At 32.7% G+C, this 19056-nt stretch overlaps 2 protein-coding genes across 2 annotated transcripts; both read left to right on the top strand.

Moving 5' to 3' along the window:
- Positions 1-727: 727 nt before the first annotated feature.
- Positions 728-5028, top strand: LOC146934981 (uncharacterized). The gene is made up of 5 exons (XM_085750206.1): positions 728-948; positions 1852-1922; positions 2662-2767; positions 3423-3555; positions 4612-5028. The coding sequence occupies exons 1-5, from the start codon at positions 872-874 to the stop codon at positions 4774-4776; spliced, it is 552 nt and encodes a 183-aa protein (XP_085606332.1). The 5' UTR covers positions 728-871; the 3' UTR covers positions 4777-5028.
- A 6721-nt stretch (positions 5029-11749) lies between these two features.
- On the top strand, positions 11750-15928 carry LOC146934980 (uncharacterized). Its single transcript, XM_085750205.1, has 4 exons — positions 11750-11886; positions 12706-12827; positions 12930-13465; positions 14624-15928. Exons 3-4 carry the CDS (start codon positions 12943-12945, stop codon positions 15688-15690), a joined length of 1590 nt encoding a protein of 529 aa, XP_085606331.1. The 5' UTR covers positions 11750-11886; positions 12706-12827; positions 12930-12942; the 3' UTR covers positions 15691-15928.
- The last annotated feature ends 3128 nt before the right edge of the window (positions 15929-19056 follow it).

Raw genomic sequence — 19056 nt, 5'->3', positions numbered from 1 at the left:
TAAATTATTAATGAACTCGAGAATAAATCATTTGAGAGAATTAAAATTTGATTCTTAGATTAAAACTTTTGTTATCAAATTTTACTTATCTTTTAGTCATATCCCAAATTAAAAGAATCATTTTTTCATGAAAAACAAAGGATCAACCCAAAATAATTTTAGTCTATAATTAAATAACAATTAATTTATAATATTTTGATTTCTTGAAAAAAAGCAACTAATCTATAATAAATTATACAACACATTGATATTAGTATTTTTTTTTCTATTTAAACACAATATCAAATATACTTTTTTGACAAAAAAAATATAGATATGTCATTTTTTTTGAAAGGAAAATATAGATATGTCTTATCTTATACTCCCTCCGTTTCAAAATGAGTGTCGCTTTAGCCAAAAAAATTTGTTTCAAAATGAGTGTCGCTTTCAGTTTCCAATGCAATAATAACTTTTTCTTTTCAATTGTACCCTTCAATTAATACTCTGCACACTACTTCCAAAATATTACTTTTAAAACTAACCAATAGTTAATAAGGATAATTTGGTAAAATAACTATTTTCTTTCTTTTAATCATTGCATTTCTTAATATGTGTGTAAACACCTAAAACGACACTCATTTTGAAACGGAGGGAGTACTATATCATAAAAACAAAAATATAATATAATTCTTAAAAAAATAAATAAATAATAATTATATGTGTTTTGGTTTGGAGTTGGGGGTTTCTTGTGGTGAGAGAAAAACTCAGATTCTGTTGCTTAGAAGCATTTCATTTCAATTTTGTTTTTCAATTTTTAACCTAAATTTTCAAACTGTGATAAATTTTGAACCCTTTTCAATTTTCAAGCTAAATTTCGAAACTTTGAACGAAGATGGCGAATGGGAAGATGGCAATTACCAATTGGTTCCAGAAGAAAATCAGTGATCCTCTTGTTTCCATTCTTCACAGGTACTCTTCAAATTCTTCACTTTTTTCAGCTGTGATCCACTATTTGTTTGTTGTTATAATGAATCACTGAATTATTTGAATTTTATTTCTGTAATGATTGGTTATATGTGATCTGTTTATGGATTCTATCACTTGTTGAAGGTTGTTTATCATTTCAATTATCCTTTAAAACTGACTTTGATTATGAGGTATAGGGGCTGTTTGTTAGAAATTATAACAAAAAAAAGTGATTTTGATATTTCTTTGAAAAAAGTGATTTTGGTATCAAAAAGGGATTTTTTTTTTTTTTTTTAAAGAAAAGTAGAAGCAATTTTGTGTTTGTAAAAGTGTATGTTTGGTCCCACTTTTGGATTAACCAAAATTGATTCTGGAGGTGCAGAATTGATTTTGATATGTTTTGTTCGGCTAGAGAAGAATTGGTTTTACATTCAAAATTGATTCTACTGAAGCTAGAAATTGTAGCTTTAAATTCTAAAATTGATTTTTGCACTCAAATTAATCGTTTAGCTCACTTTTACATAAATGTATCCAAAGTCCAAACATAAATCACTTTAGCTTCAACTTAATTTTAGCTAGAATCAATTTTACAAAATCAATTCACTCAAAATCAGTTTCTTTAATCCTGTTAGAACTTCTAAAAGTGATTTTTTTGTTAGAAAAAGTAATTTTTTTTAAGAATAAGCTGAAACAATTGTGCCCATAATTTCCTGGATATATATGCTAAAATAATAAATTATTGTATATGACCTCTTATTTATGCTTGATATCATGTAATTATTATGTCTTTACATTGAAAAGTTAGATATGAAATGTCTTTATGGAACATAAGTTGTGACGTTTTTCTTTTGGAAATCTTTGTCCTAAAGATAACTGTAATTCAATTATTTTGCTATGTTTTTTCAGAGGAGCTGAACCAAATCAGTTGGCTTTCTCTGCTGCTCTTGGCATTACATTGGGAGTATTTCCTATATGTGGTATGTTGTAATTACCAATTAACCCACCTTGAACTATACCGTCATTTATGTAGGAATGCAGAACCCCACAACCATGTCTTGTTTAGTATTTGCAGCCATTTAGCATAATCATTAACCAGTTTGTTTTTTTTTTTCTTTATATGATTGGACATTGGGCCTGTTTGGATTGACTTATTTGAGCTTATCTACTAGCATAAGTTCTGTGAGACTGTTTGAGAGAATTTATGAAAACAGCTTATGACATTTCATAAGCCTTTTTAAGCTTAATTTCATGAGTTCTCCAAGATAGCTTATGAAACCCACTTATAGCATGAACAAAAACAATTTAACTTTATTTTATCATTTTCTAATTTCTATAGAAATAACTTATGTAAGCTTATACATAAGCACTTATCATGTTAAGCTGTTTGTCCAAACAGGGCCAGTTATGACATTGTATGATTCATGTAGCCAACCACAGCTAAGAAAAATTTCTGTGTGTGTGTAGTTCTTATAATTTCACAGATTATGTATTTTCATCAACTCAAGAGTTGTAGCTGTCGAACAAAAAAAAAAGAGTTGTAACTGTGTACGGATCCTCTACAGCAGCTGCATGGTGCAGCACACTGCACAGCTGTTGGATTAAGTGAAAGAAAGTAAGTGCGGCCTGCTGTAGAGGATCCGAGAAAGCATATATGGATGTGAAATATGTCGGTTCGTCTGCAATATGTTAAATATGAGGCTAATGTTTTGCAAATAGGTGTCACTGTATTCCTCTGCGGAATGGCTATTGCATTGCTTGGATCATATTGTCATGCTCCAACTATGATGCTCACGAACTTTATGGCGACGCCAATAGAGTTGAGGTAATATGCATTCAGAAATCAGAGCTATCTTTGAATATACTTTCCATTCTCTTTGTGAATCGTAATGTTTGTATTTTGTTGACCATGTTACAATCAAAATAATTTATGCAGTTATATTTTAAAAAACTTCTTTACGATCCATTTTGTTAGGAGGATGGGTTCTTAGTTTCTCGTGGAAAACAAACAATTTCTAATTTAATTGCATCCAAGGAGGATGAATAGAGGCTCCGCCGATAAGTAGAACAAATGGAAGACAGTCCAATTAGGAAAATCTAAGAAAACTCGAAAAACTCAGTAAAATGATCTTACTCTTAGATTATTGTTATTTTTTTTTTTGATAGAGAACTATGGCGTTCATTGATCTGTGTAATCATTCCTGCCTAGTGAAGATGGTTTGATTGTTGTTGTTAAATCCTAGGAGTTTTGAGTTTACATTATATATGGTAAATCGTGTTAATACTGAAACCACAATTTTACATCTCTGTGTCTTTTAGTGCCATTGACTCATTGATATGCCACGTCTTGGACATATAGGTTCTTTCCCTTGTTCTCATGGCAATGTTTGTTGTGTTTCATAATTGATGCATTTCTATGATGTTAGAACTATTCTCGTGAGAAAAATTGATATTGATAGTTTAATTATTTGGAATTTCAGTCTGATTGTTCCGTTTCTACGCTTCGGTGAATTTATGTCTGGCGGGCCTCATTTCCCTTTAACATCTGATGCTTTAAAGAAAGTTCTTACTGGTCAAGCTTCACACGAGGTCATATTAAGCGTTGTCCATGCGGTAGGTGCCACTATACCATAATATTTTCCTGTTGATTTATTTTGAAAGGACGGTTAGTTCTTTGTAGATGTTTACATAAAACACAATCAATTTACTTCTCATTTTACCAAATGCGCATTTTACATAGGTTGAAGTTGAACTTTTGATCATTTCAACCTTTTTTGCATTAAATAATCGCATATTTTATATCGTAGAGCGTAGGTGGTTGTTTGGATTCCTATTAAAATTCTAATAGCAAATATTAGGTCTTGGACCCAGATTGCCTGCAGCAATTCCACGCAGTTTGCATCAAACGATCCCAAACCATTAATCTGAGATCAGACGGTTTAGATTGAACAATAACAAAATTAACTTCAAATGTTATATGCTGTTCATTTGAGATCAGACAATTGAGATCGAAAACTGCGTGGTAGTTTTATTGAACCCGATCCTAATCCATTAGATTTTAGGCCTAATTCAACCCCATTTAACCGATGTGTAAGGTGGTGAGTGCCAAGCTTTGTAATAGGCATTGTTTATGACTTGGATTTTTCCTAGTATATCCTCTCATGCCTAACACTATTGGACATGGTGTGTGGATAATATGGTGGATGATCCGACAACTGATTTAAGATAGTTTATGACTCCATTTGGATTTTAGGCCTAACGCAACAGATAACTGCACAAAACTAACTTGTACGGTGAGGACTGAGGAGTACCAGAGCTTTATAAACTCCCTGTTAGGTGCTATATCTAATCTATGTAGGACTTGAGTCTTTTCTAATGGTAAACCATCATATAGGACCGAGATTTTGCCACTTAATGAATGCACGCAATCTGTTTTCCTGTGGTATTCCCTGATTGTCCTATTTATGCTTTAACCATATCCTAAAGTATTTGATTTTCTGGTTCACGAGCTTGCTTGATGTTTCTATTCCACAAAAATACCTTTATATTACGAACTTACGATCAATTTGCCTTTTGCAATGCAGGATTTGTGCTTGATTTTCTTTCAAAAGTTTGTGCAATGATCAAATTTTAAAATTATTTATTTATTAATTTATCAAACTTTTGCAGTTATATGGGTGGCTTGCTGCATCACCTTTCATTCTTGGAGCACTATACATAGTGTTTTTACCATTGTTCAGAATTCTAGTTCAAAAATTCTCCAGTGTACCTTTAAGTCCAAAAAAGCCACTCCTTTCACACTCAGAACTAAGGTTGAAGGTAAGAGATGTTTGACAAATATAGTAACATGGTCATAATGATCAGTTATGCACATGTTCTTTAGTGGCACAAATTGTACATATAATTATCGAAGACTTGTTCCTGTTTATAAGGTGAGATTCTTGTACCTTATGTTGTAAAGTATGCTGTGACAAAAAAATGCAGTAGACTATGTAACAATTAAAAACAGGGATTGTTCAAACTCTTCTGATAAACAGGTTCATAGAGATAGAGGTATAATTCAGAAGTACGGTTAAAATTCAAGTATATTGTTGGCATATGGTCTAACAACTCTAAAGTGATATGTTCATTTTAGAGTGTAAAATGAGTAATCTCAATCATTAATGAAAAAAACGCCTGTTATTTTTTACAAATCGATGATTTGTTATGCATATGAATGTAGAAAATTGCTCTTCTCCCTTTCGTTTTTGCTCATTCCCTTAATTCAGCGTGAGTTAACTCACACTCGACTTTTTTTAGTGAGTTAACTCACGCGGACACTTTTAAGATCGGTTCAATAACTTTTTAAGCATGTTCAACCGATCTTAAAAGTGCTAGCGTGAGTTAACTCACATTGAAAAATGCCGAGCGTGAGTTAACACACGTTGAATTAAGGGAATGAACAATTTTGAATGGGAGAAGAGCAATTTTCATAAATGTAAGTTATGTAACATAAATTCATGTCTAAAGTGACTATTTTTTGACACCAAAATAGTTTTATTTTTTAATTTAAAAAGGGTTAATACATTTTTACCCCCCTGTAATATAGGCGAGTTCCGGTTTTCCCCCCTGTAAAAAAGATTCTTTCGATTCCAACCCTGAAATATGAAGATTCCGTCGAAAACACCCCTGGTCAAATCTGGCACACGCCAGGTGCTGATGTGGCGCGCCACGTCACCTTTTTTGATGACGTGGCACGCTGACTGTTTAATTTTTTTTTATTTTTTTAATAGGGACACGTGGCATTTCCTATTTTTTAATAAAAAAAATATTTTTTTAATAATTAAAAAAATATTTTTTTTAAGTTTTTTTTAAAAAAAATAAAAAAAACGAAAAAAATTCTTAACAAATAAAAAAAATGAAAAAAAATTCTGGAAAAAAATAAAAAAATACCGAAATTTTTTTAAAAAAATTGGAAAAATTAATAAAAATGAAAACAAAAATCTGGAAAATTTTAAAAATAAAAAGTAAAATCTGGAAAAATTAAAAAAATGATAACATTATGGAAAAAATTAATAAATTTTGAAAAATTCATATTTCCAGATTTTTTCAATACCGGAAAAATGAAAAAAAAATCATATTTTTTTTCGGAAAGTACTTGTCATTCAACCGTATAACATGATTTATATACCGGTGTCAATCAATATACATTGTATCCTGTTATTCGGACATGGTTTTTATAAATATGAATAATCTTCAAATTTTTGAAAATGACCAATCTTGAAATTTTTGAAAAAAGATTAATCATATTTACAAAAACTAAATTTTCGAAAAAAAAAAGATAAAAAAAAATATGGTAATTGAGTCAAACATAATTCATATTTTTTTCGAAAAACATACAAACTGCTCAAAACATTTTTTATGTTAGTGTCTACTAGTTTCAATGGTATTTGAGTCAAACATAATTTATATTTGTTTTACTATTTGAACTTCTACTATTTAAATATTTTTTTCGAAAATTCATATTTTTTTATCTTTTTTTTTCGAAAATTTAGTTTTTGTAAATATGATTAATCTTTTTTCAAAAATTTCAAGATTCATCATTTTCTAAAATTTGAAGATTAATCATATTTATAAAAACCATGTCCGAATAACAAGATACAATGTATATTGATTGACACCGGTATATAAATCATGTTATACGGTTGAATGACAAGTACTTTCCGAAAAAAAATATGATTTTTTTTTCATTTTTCCGGTATTGAAAAAATCTGGAAATATGAATTTTTCAAAATTTATTAATTTTTTCCATAATGTTTTCATTTTGTTAATTTTTCCAGATTTTACTTTTTATTTTTAAAATTTTCCAGATTTTTGTTTTCATTTTTATTAATTTTTCCAATTTTTTTAAAAAAAATTCTGTATTTTTTTATTTTTTTCCAGAATTTTTTTCGTTTTTTTTATTTTTTTTTTAAAAATTTTTAAAAAAAACTAAAAAAAAAATATTTTTTTAATTATTAAAAAAATATTTTTTTTTATTAAAAAAATATTTTTTTATTAAAAAATAGGAAATGCCACGTGTCCCTATTAAAAAAATAAAAAATAAAAATAATTATACAGTCAGCGTGCCACGTCATCAAAAAAGGTGACGTGGCACGCCACATCAGCACCTGGCGTGTGCCAGATTTGACCAGGGGTGTTTTCGACGGAATCTTCATATTTCAGGGTTGGAATCGAAAGAATCTTTTTTACAGGGGGGAAAACCGGAACTCGCCTATATTAGTATATAAATTTAAGTAATCAATACTCACTAGAACTACAACAACCCACACTAAGTGGCGATCCATGTCATAAAGATTTGATAAAGTTTTATGTTGGTTGTCGACGACCTGATACAACTTTCTCCTTTCATCTAGGTTTGGGACCGACTATGCATAGCAAGGTTAACATAGGCATGATTGGTTAAGGTGCAACATAAGGTCTTACCACGAGGACTCATCATTATCAAGCCTAAATTGTTGGCTAAATAAATAAAAACAAATAACAAGCAGAGAGTGAGAGCAAAGCAGTTATAGTTTTTTTGTTTGTTTGAATGTAAACATGTCTAGTTCGTATCACTAATCAAGAAATAATCAATCACAAAGGTGATAAAAACGAATGAATGCTATTCGGATTTCCTTCATTTGCAAATATACGATGTATCAATTGCTGTAAATTATTGATTTAAAATTGATCACAGTTAATGATGTTTAAGATTATAGTCAATTAAGCTTGGTGTTCCCTTGAGTTTCATATGTAAGAAGCAGAAAAAAAAAATCACCTTACGATCTTTTAAAAAATGGTTTAATTAAAAAAAAAAAAAAAGAAGTTGCGGATTGTCTTTGCTAATTTCAACATTTCAATAGATTATATGGATTTTCATGTTTTGAAAACTCTTTCTGATGAGTTTTTTGTTTTATGAAATTTTTGGGGTTTGCATGCCTAGTAACGTCCTATTGATTTTCTAGTTTCCTATTTTACTTTGACTTTGCCCTCTTTTATACACAAAAAAAGGTAAGCCATAAGGTACTTGTTGCCTTGAAAATGTTTCCCTTCAATAAATGAACTTGACATATCAATGTATGATTCGTGTTACATCCTTAAGAGGCTTCTTAGTTGATAAGTTTAAAAGTGCACAGTTGTGAATTGAAGAAGCAAGTTTAAATAATATATATGCATATGAGTTTCATACATCAATTTTTTCAATGTTGCTGATAAGAATGTTATCTTGGAGGGGCATATGTGTATCTATTAGGCATAATTTCATCGAATGGAAATAATCTCCTTTGCGTGGAGTTTGATTTTGCAATTTGTAGATAAATAAATAAAGACTATTACTTTTCCCGCCCTCTTAAGTTCTCGCGCGCCCTGTAAATTTACAAAAAACAGATACTTAATTTCCCAGAAATATCCGAATTATATAATCCAGAAAACTCTTTTACCAGAATTTCACACACTTTGCTTTATTTTATAGTATTTAGATGCTAAATTCATAAAATAAATGCAAATAAAAACACAAATATATGAACAAAAATAATACACAAAATTCATTTTATTAATATAATTATTCATACATTTACAATGAGGTAACACTAAATCTGGTAAAAAAAAAAACACCAGAAAACCTACCTCCTTGCGGTAAAATTAAATCTGCAGACTTAGTTTTACCCCAAGAAGGTTGGTGGTGGTGGGGGGGAGGGGTGGGGGGGTGGGGGGCGCTACTGGGGTAAGGTTTGTTTTCAGGGTGAAAGAGACCCTTGATGGTCAACCTTGCAGCCAAACAAACCAACCTTGCACCTAGACAGACTGTGCTTCTTTGCAGCGCGTTGCCTTCCCCATTGACCATTCATATAATCCCTGAGTTTCGAAAGTAGCCTCTTTTTATGAAAGGCTAACGATGGAAACACATTGTGCATGGAAGGAAGAGGAGGAGAGAGTTTGAGAAATGGTGTGAGAAATGTGAAGGTTTTGGAGGCTATTTATAGGATTTTTTTTTGCCTAGATTGTAACTCCCCTCCCCATTATTTTGGTCAAAAAACGTGTTCAAAGGAGTTTTACCAGCCATTAATGCTGGTAAAAACCATTGAAAACGTGTTTCTTATGGTGCAGACCACCGTCCAAAAAACTAGCAGAGTCCGAATTATATAATCAACTGAAGGAAGCTGCGCACCTTCTGTGGGGTGAGGGACATTTTAGATTATACAATCCGAAACATGATTTTTTTTTTTTCATGTGGTCCACATTGCACTAACAGTTTCTGTGGTCGAGGATGCCCAGGGACCTCTATAAATAGGTGTCCCTGTTTTCATATCCAGAAACCACACAAAATAAAAACCATGGAAAACTCTGTCTTTGATCCGAACACCAATCTAGGTGCAGTTTACTACAACGGGGGGAAACCACCTCATCTGTTCAGGATCCCCACTGATGTCACCCTTTTCAGGTTGAAGAGTTAGCTGAATCAAATAAACCTTGAACTCAACTACAGATGCACACAGGGATTGAATGTTATTGAGTATCGACGTCCTTCGACCGACTCAGCCTGGGGGGGGGGGGGGTGGGGGGCGCTACTGGGGTAAGGTTTGTTTTCAGGGTGAAAGAGACCCTTGATGGTCAACCTTGCAGCCAAACAAACCAACCTTGCACCTAGACAGACTGTGCTTCTTTGCAGCGCGTTGCCTTCCCCATTGACCATTCATATAATCCCTGAGTTTCGAAAGTAGCCTCTTTTTATGAAAGGCTAACGATGGAAACACATTGTGCATGGAAGGAAGAGGAGGAGAGAGTTTGAGAAATGGTGTGAGAAATGTGAAGGTTTTGGAGGCTATTTATAGGATTTTTTTTTGCCTAGATTGTAACTCCCCTCCCCATTATTTTGGTCAAAAAACGTGTTCAAAGGAGTTTTACCAGCCATTAATGCTGGTAAAAACCATTGAAAACGTGTTTCTTATGGTGCAGACCACCGTCCAAAAAACTAGCAGAGTCCGAATTATATAATCAACTGAAGGAAGCTGCGCACCTTCTGTGGGGTGAGGGACATTTTAGATTATACAATCCGAAACATGATTTTTTTTTTCATGTGGTCCACATTGCACTAACAGTTTCTGTGGTCGAGGATGCCCAGGGACCTCTATAAATAGGTGTCCCTGTTTTCATATCCAGAAACCACACAAAATAAAAACCATGGAAAACTCTGTCTTTGATCCGAACACCAATCTAGGTGCAGTTTACTACAACGGGGGGAAACCACCTCATCTGTTCAGGATCCCCACTGATGTCACCCTTTTCAGGTTGAAGAGTTAGCTGAATCAAATAAACCTTGAACTCAACTACAGATGCACACAAGGATTGAATGTTATTGAGTATCGAAGTCCTTCGACCGACTCAGCCTGGAGTGTGCGGTTAATCTGGATGAAGCTCATGAACGACGACCATGTCAGAACCATGTTCTCCATCTTTGGCCAGTTCAGTACTAGAGGGCCGTTCGAGTTGGACGCTTCGTTTGTCAGATATGTTGAACATATTCGATAAAGTTTGATCCGGTCAAGGAACTACGAAGAGATCAGGGCACTAATGAACCCACCACACGAAGACATTAGTTTAGATGATCCGTGATGATGTGTTATGTATTATTTAATTACGTGTTTTATGTTATTTTTAATTACGTGTTTTATGTTTTATTTAATTACGTTTTAGTTATATGTTCTTCAACTAAGATGTTTTATTATGTTTTAAATAATATATATTATCTAAATTTTCATTATGTCTTACTTTATGTACTCAAAGATGTTCATTTAAACGCTAAAATAATCCGAATTCAACTCAATTTTATAGGGTGTAAGTGCAATTCAGATTATGTTATCCGAAATCCCTCAACATAGGATTCTTTTGTATGGACTACAATGCACCAACATTTTTCTGTGGTCCACAACGTCCAGAGACCTCTATAAATAAGTATTTATGGTTTTCATTTTCATTTCCAGCTAAACACACAAACACACCAAAGAAAACCATCAAAATTTTGTCATTAAGCTGAGGATTTTTCTCACGTGGTCGCAAATAGATAGCTTTCTATTTGACCGCATGATGAAGATCTTCAACATGCTGTCAAAAATACAAACAAACACACCAAAGAAACCATGAAATTTTTTGTCATTGTGTCGAGGATCTTTCTCATGCTGTTTTAAATAGATTGATCTCTATTTAATGACATGATGAAGATCTTTAGCATGTTGTCAAAAATGTTGCTCTCTAATTGAATACCAAGAGGTTTCCTATGAGCTAGATCTTGGTGCCTTGGCGATATAAATATCTCAGTTGGCAAGACAGCATGATCTAACTCAAAACAATCATCTTGAACACACCTTGTCTTTTATTGTTATGTTGCAGATCGAACTATTCTATATAGAAATCGAACTTGTCGACTATCTTCCTTTCTCTCTCTTGTGTAAACAGGTTCAGGCCTTAATCCTGATTTGCATTTTATTTTCATAGCCTTGATAAAAAAAAAAAAAGAACTTGTCGACTATCAAAACTCTTTTTTGAAGAAATCGAAGGGTTAACGGGAAAAAAAATATGATTCCTTTGTCAATTAGCAAAGAAAAAACAAAATATGATTTTGTATAATATTTCTCTCGCTATATATTTTTTAACTCGATTTGTATATTATTTCTTGAAAATCAAAACACGTGTATTGTTTATGCTACAAGTCATAACTATCATCACTTTGTTACTGCATGCAAAAAGGAGTGAAATGACTTTACCTTTCGTTAATCTTCCTCTTCCATTTCTTTGTTCTTTTTATTAAACAAAATAAAGAAAAAACATTCATACAGAAGAAACTAGAATCACGGACAACGCAAAAGACACTTGGTGCTTTGCTCGACCAAATGAAGAAGAAGAAGCCACTGTTTATTTGTCATACAGGTTCGTTGTTTTTCCTCAAATTTTTCAATATTGTTCGTATTGTTTTAGTACAATATTTTTGTCTGTGTTTGATTGCTTATAATTTTGGTGCATTTATAATCAAATTGATTATTTCCGTAATAAAAAATAATCAAGTTAATTTTTTGGGAACAAATAATGAAATTGATTTGATTACAAAATAAGAAAATTAGTCAATTAAAGTGGGTTCAGATGGTATGTAGTATATCATAGACGTGGTTTAACTTCTAACTTCTTTGGTGTATAATTTAATTTGTATTAGTGGTAAGGCAACCTCCTTGAGCTTTACATTTCTTTAGGTCACACGGTATAAACTTTTTTTAATAGACGAAATGCCAATAACAATTGGAAACCCTACACACACAAGTAGAGGAGCGGAAGTTTGAACCCTACTTAGTGCGTCTGACCTATGAATTTCAACATTTTTGTTAGTTATGCTAGAATTTGTGGACCACATGGTATAAATTTTACTAATTAATTTTTACTATTAATTAGTTTACTAAAAAATTAATGAAGCCGTAAATAATGTCAATGACGGTTGGCTGAAGTTGGCTAAACCACATTGTCGTGGGTTCAACTCTGTTGTGTCATGACATCTTTGGTAGATGATATGTAAATATCTCTTTTAATGCTCTCACTGAACTTTGCCCTCATGTGTGCCGGAGCTCAACTCACCTAAACTTTTTCTTATAAAAAAATTAATCAATCTTTTGATAGTATTTATTATTTATTTTTGTGTTTAATATTATAAAAAACAAATTATCTTGAAAAAGTCTCTAATTTTGTTGTTGATCTTTAAAGGGCCTCATTTCCAAATTTTGTTTAAGGCCCCTAGATTTGTTGGGCCGGCTCGGTGATGAACCCGACTCAAGTCTATTAAACTTCGAAACCCTCATTTCAGCTCTGTCGCCGCAGATACAACGGTATGCTTCTCCTTCTCTTCCTTCACTATAACTTGTTTTCATGTATTTTATTTTTCAGTTTGTTTTGAATTAAACTAATTTTTTTCTTATTTTCTTAATAAGAACTCCCTTCAAGATGAAGAAGCTCTCAGTTGGTGATGCATTATCGTTACTCGCAGCAGTTAAACGTAGGTTTGGATTTGAGAAAAGGGAAAAATATGGATCTTTTCTACAAATTATGAAGGATTTCAAGGCTGAAAGAATTGATGCTAGGGATGTCAAATTAAGAGTGTACGAGTTGTTGGACGGCCATGAAGATTTAATTTCGAAATTCAACATCTTCTTGCCAACTGAATATGAAATCAAACTTCCATTGGATCGTGACGACGATGATGACGAACTACAAGGTCATATGTTAGAGACAAAAGATGCATTTGCATTTCTCGAGAAAGTAAAAGATGTGTTTCATGGTAAGAATGAGGAAAAGTATAATGAGTTTTTAAAAATTGTTAAGGATTTCAAGGCTGGAAGAATTGATATAAGTGTTGCTGCGGCAAGAGGGAATGATCTGCTTCAAGGGCATACGGATTTAATTTTGGGATTCAACGCCTTCTTGCCAAAGAAATATCGAATCACACCTCCAGTTCAGCTTGACACCGGTTAGTAGCCTACCATTATTTATATATTTATTTTTATTTATGCAGTTTTTTGCTATAAAGATTCAATAAATTGGTCCATCGTTATTGTATTGAGAGAAGTGAGTGTAAGATTAAGGGATTAAGTTTAACGATAAGTTGGTAGGGTCCTTCAAGGTTTAGGGGAAATATTTTCTTTTGTACAAGTTGATCATAGAATAGAAATATTTTCATGTATCAAACAGATGAAGGCTATATCTTTGGAGAATTAAAAGTAGGGGTTTGCAGTTCATGCATTTTATGTCTATAGGAACCTAATGTTCACTTGTAAAAACTGTCTTGATTAAAAGAAAATATAGCAGAAGCTCCTTGCATCCAGACAATATTTTGTAAACCTGCAATCGAAGAAATTATCATATGACATGTATCAACCTTAGGATTCATTTGACACTCATATCTCCAATTTCTCCCTTGCTGTCTCTAGAATAAAAACAAGTTGTAATCTGTAAGTCTAAGCTTGAAATCAAATAAAAGAAAGCATCCACTCTGTGTGTTTTTTAGTTTGTGTTTTCATATTTCTTTTCTTCTGAACATGGCTTTTGTTCTAACAACATTGTTGAAGAGCTAAATTTACGATAGAATGGAAATAGTTCATGTATTTTATGTCCATGGGAAACTAATGTATCCTGATAAGAACTGTCTTGATAGTTTCCTGTGAAACTTTGGAATTAAAAGTAGAAATTATCATAGTTAGTCTCATCCTTAGGATTCCCTCTTTTATTGTTTCCAACTCAGCATACTTCTCATCCAACTCATACTCACTATGTCCCTTGTTGTCTCTTTCTCGTATAAATATGAGTTGTTGGCCTAGCATCCACCAATATTGCTATTGAAAGCGTTATGAACACTCACATTAGGTCACATGTTTAGACGCGATAGAAAACATTTTTTTCGACCTATTCTGAAGGGAAGACGAGTCGTTCTTGATAGTATGTTAATTAATATTTTATGCTTTCTGTTAGAATGTTAATTTCCATGTGAGGGTGAAAATGGCTATCTAATGTTTCTTTATCTTCTCATAGTATATAAGATGAACAAAAAAAAAAAAAACATATCTTTCGGAAATATGAAAAAAGCATATGTTTTTAAACCACCTAATATTGTCATTGTTGTGATACACAGGGGAAGCAATGAATAACATACAAGATGGTTGTAAAATTTCTTGGGATATGCTTGATCTCATTTCCAGAGATCTAGATTTCGATGACCTCTTTCAATTCGCTGGTGTGTGCAAGAATTGGAGGGAATTTCATAAAACTTATTGGAAAAAGTTCTTGGCATTCCAAGAACCATTACTTATTCAAAAGTCTTCCAATGATAAGAAATCCTTTTCCTTCATCAGCATAGCTGACCGAAAAGTTTATCACTCCAAGGCGATCAATCAATTCTGGCACGTTGCTTATTCTGGCTGTTCTAGCGGATATTTGATCATGACAGGGGACAATAATTCTTTTCTTCTATTGAATCCATTTACAAGAAGAAAGAAGGTAATCAATACATCAACCTTTAAAGTCAATTCTTCTTATTTTGCTTACCATGTCTTGCTTGCTTTTGGCAAAGGCTCAGAGGAATTTGTCTTAGTCGCTTCATGTAAAAGTTCTGGTAGTTTGTATGTCTATCAGTCTGGAAATTTGGGCTGGGTTACATATTCAACAATGGAAAGTCCATGGAAGGTTGTTGACTTTGTTGTTTTGCATCATACTATATACGTTGTCACCGACAAGGCCAACATAGGTGTACTTGACTTGAATTCCACAGATATAAAATTTTTAGAACTGAAGAGTACACCCGATGTAACATCTACCTCACTCCTCAGGATGGTTAGTTGTGATGGACAACTTTTAGTGATTCATATTGCTTCCGAGGAAATATTGAATGTTTACAAGATAGACTTCTCAACCATGAATTTTGTCAAGATGGAAACTTTGGGTGACATTGCATTATTTTATGCTTCGGGGGAATACTTCTATGCATTGAGCAACCCGAGAAGGTGGGGTTTTGAAAGCAACTCTTTGTATGCCATCAATCTTTCATCCACAACATGTAAAGTGTGTTTAGGGGATGATAACGAACTGCCAAAATACATTAAGCATGATAGAACTCGAGTTCCTCCAAAGGAAAACGCCTACTTGCTGGATTGGTGCTTTAGACATCTACACTATGAGGTGGATCTTTCTCCAGTTGAGTAATCTGGTTATTGTACACATTGTAGCTTGTGATATTTGTGTTTGGACCATGTTTTTTATGTTTCCCTTTTGTTTTCCAATAATTTGACTAGACTGAATAAAACATGTCATGGTGTATGGTTTCAACATTAGGGAACTATTGAGATAAATAGTTGTGAAATGGATGCTGATATCGTTAAACGACTGAACCATCTTCTGTGGTTGTGTTTTGTTTTGGAAGCATAAAGTTTAACATTTCCTATTTTTTCTCCTTCTGCATTTCATTTAAGATTTTACTTTAATTGGTTCAAAGGAATTAGAAATATACTTATCTTCAACCACATGTTGAACATATTGAATTGTTGCCACCATAAATTTAGCTTCATTGCTTCAAAATTGAAAAATAAGCTCTCTTTTTTATTACTAACGGTGATAGGTTCTTAAATTCTACTTTAATTTGATTTTGTTAGAATATTGTTATTTCTCACATTTTTTATTTGATTAAAGGGGGCCTTTTTCTGCCCATGTTTCTAAAAACCCACAACATAGAGTTGTCTGGAAGTATCACTGCATTACCATTGCCCATGTTTCAAAGGAGTTATACTTCCAGAAGTATAAAAAGGAGTTATACATTTTCAAAGGACAACTCTATGTTGTGTGGGTTTTTAGAAACATGGGCAAAAAAAACCCACACAACATAGTTATTATTTCTCCTTTGTGCAGGGAGAGGTTTTGGTTGTTGATGTTGGAGTGGTGGTGGTGTTTATAGTGATGTTGGAGCAGTGGTAATGCGGGGAGTTATGCTGCCGTTGGCTTCTTTTTTCAACATTTTCGTGGTTTATATGTCCGATTTCTTGTTTCCACGATCTGTTTTCTTGTTGGTTTGTGGTTTGATTTGGCTGGTTCGACTTTGGTTTGTTTTTATGCTTGTTCGGTTTGCGCCACTACTCCACCTTTTCACTGACTTAGGAATTTGTCATGTCGATAATGGTGGGCCACTCGCTTTTGCTTTGAGGTAGGAAGTTAGTCTCTAGTTTCAAGTTTTTGGGTAGATTAAGGTGTCTTCCCCAGCGGTTCGAGAGTAGAGGGGTGCCTTAATGATTTGATTCGAGAGTCTGATGCGCCGATCACTGGTTATTATTTTGTGCTGCTGGTATGTGGGGGTTTATCTAGGTTTTTGTTTTAGCTTTGGGTTTGGAAGTTTTGTTTTTTATTGGTGTGTGTTGGTGACAACCTTAAGTGAAGTTGTGTCTTTATTGGTGTTTATGATGTATGGTGTGTATGTATTTTCTTTTAGGTGTTCCGCCTATATATGGCGTCTTTTGATATGCAGTTTTTGTGTTGTCAATTTCTGTTCGTCTTGTGCAAAGATTTGATTATTAATAAATTGTGCAAAGATTTGATTATTAATAAATTTTACTCTTCAAAAATAAATTTAATAAGAACTATTTAACTATTTTTTTCATTTTAAAAAACTATTTCATCATTATATATCTTTTATTTCTCAATGCAAATAATATTGTAAATGTGCTTTGACAACCCCTCAAAAAACATTGCAATTGCGCTTTGACGCGTAACCCACGTTTGAACGATCAGCCCGTGCGAAGCACAAGTCTATTGCTAGTTTCTATAAAAAGTTGAGATTTTTTTATACATGTAAGTAAATTAATCAATTAAGGTGGGTTGAGTTGGTAAATAGTTTAAGACCCTAATATCATTTGCCAACATGATGACTTTTTTCATAGGAACTGTAAATATTCTGATAGGCGTGCTGTTATGAACATGGCTAGTCCAAAGGGGTGGCAAGCAAGTCAAGATCCTCTCTATTTATTAGTCTATTAATTTCTTCTATTTGGAGAGATAAAGACATAAAGAAGTTTGAAAATAATTAATAGTAGTGGACCCATTTAGTTGTAGGACCCACTACATGGTTTTTTTGTATCTATCTCTCACCAAATGATATTATCCATGTAGTTTTAGCAAATGGAGAGGATCTTAATTAATGCCAAATGGAGTTAAGATCCTCTCCATTTATGTCTTTCTCCATTTCTTCCATTTGGATAGATAAAGATACATAAAATCTTGAAAAAAGTAAAATATAAATAATAATGGTGGGACCCATTTAATGATAGGATCCACCATCTATTTTTTTTATATCTATCTCTCTTCAAATTGCAAACTCCATTTATTTTGCCAAATGGAAATGATCTTAACCCTGACAAGTGGGGCTTTGTCCAAAAGGGGTGGCAACCGAGGAAGCTGTCTTGAACTTCGCATTACTTTAGGCATTAAATTTACTATTTAATTTAATTTATAATATTTTTTTAGGGGATTTAAATATTAATTTTTTTAACAAAAGTAAATGATATTCATTAACTCAAATTGTTAAAGTACCAAAAAAAAAAGTATATCGATACAATACAAATTCAAAGTCGCTAAAACCAAAAAGATTAATCTGCTAAAAACACTCATAGCATCCATGTCATGGTATAAAACGGCAGAGTACATATGTCTACATATATGACTATATTCAAGCTACCAAAATTTTCATGTTTTCGGATCTACAAAGTTGACGACGCAAACATCATTGATTGAATCTGCAATTGATAAAAGCTAATCTTTCAAATCAAATAAACAACACATTAAGAAGAGAAATAAAGAACACAGTGCACAAAGACGAAAATTCAAAATAAACCAAGTCGTGCTAGACGACAATGTCCCAAAAACAAGCGAAAAAAACTAAAAAAATGTGAAAATCACTTATTTAATTAAATTAGAAAGAAAAACAATTCGGATGAGTGATTTTCTGTTAATAATGAACCTAAGTCACCCCTCTTTGATATATCTAGAAGTAGAAAAAATTGTGACGGCTAGGTTTTTATTTTTTGGTGGTGGCCGGGGTTCGAACCCCGGACCTTCCATATATTATGCATTGTGCATACCAACTGAGCTAAGCTCACGCGGACGACGACTAGGGTTTAAAAAAGGGAAGAGAGAGATATATATTTTTAGATCACATAGTTTTCAATTAAGTATTAATTAATATTATAAAAAACTAATTAGCATAAAAAAGCGTCAAAGTGTTATAAAACAAGTAAATAGAAACAATAATAGAGAGAAAGAGAAGAAGATAGAATAGAGAGAAGTATTATTATTCTCTGGTGTGGTTGAGAATGTTACAAATGAGCTCTATTTATGGGAAAATAGAATAGCTTATGGACTAAGCACAATGATCTAGTAGTATAGCCCATTAACCCATTTGTTATTTGGACATCCACTATTAATATTTATAACACTCCCCCTTGGATGTCCATCGAGGATATGCCTCATTAAAACCTTACTAAAATAAAACCCAGTGGGAAAAAAATTATAGTGAAGGAAAAAGAGTAC

This window comes from Medicago sativa, chromosome 3, assembly GCF_051527215.1.
Source record: "Medicago sativa cultivar Bolivia chromosome 3, Bolivia_mono, whole genome shotgun sequence".
Lineage (NCBI taxonomy): Eukaryota > Viridiplantae > Streptophyta > Magnoliopsida > Fabales > Fabaceae > Medicago > Medicago sativa.
Note: the sequence above shows the minus strand (reverse complement) of the source record. Positions and strands in the feature narration are given on the sequence as shown.

Coding starts and splice junctions, on each gene's coding strand:
- LOC146934981 (XM_085750206.1), top strand. CDS start 872: ATGGCGAATGGGAAGATGGCAATTACCAATTGGTTCCAGAAGAAAATC. Junction 1,923..2,661: donor GGGAGTATTTCCTATATGTG/GTATGTTGTAAT, acceptor TTTTGCAAATAG/GTGTCACTGTATTCCTCTGC. Junction 3,556..4,611: donor TATTAAGCGTTGTCCATGCG/GTAGGTGCCACT, acceptor AAACTTTTGCAG/TTATATGGGTGGCTTGCTGC.
- LOC146934980 (XM_085750205.1), top strand. CDS start 12,943: ATGAAGAAGCTCTCAGTTGGTGATGCATTATCGTTACTCGCAGCAGTT. Junction 13,466..14,623: donor TCCAGTTCAGCTTGACACCG/GTTAGTAGCCTA, acceptor TGTGATACACAG/GGGAAGCAATGAATAACATA.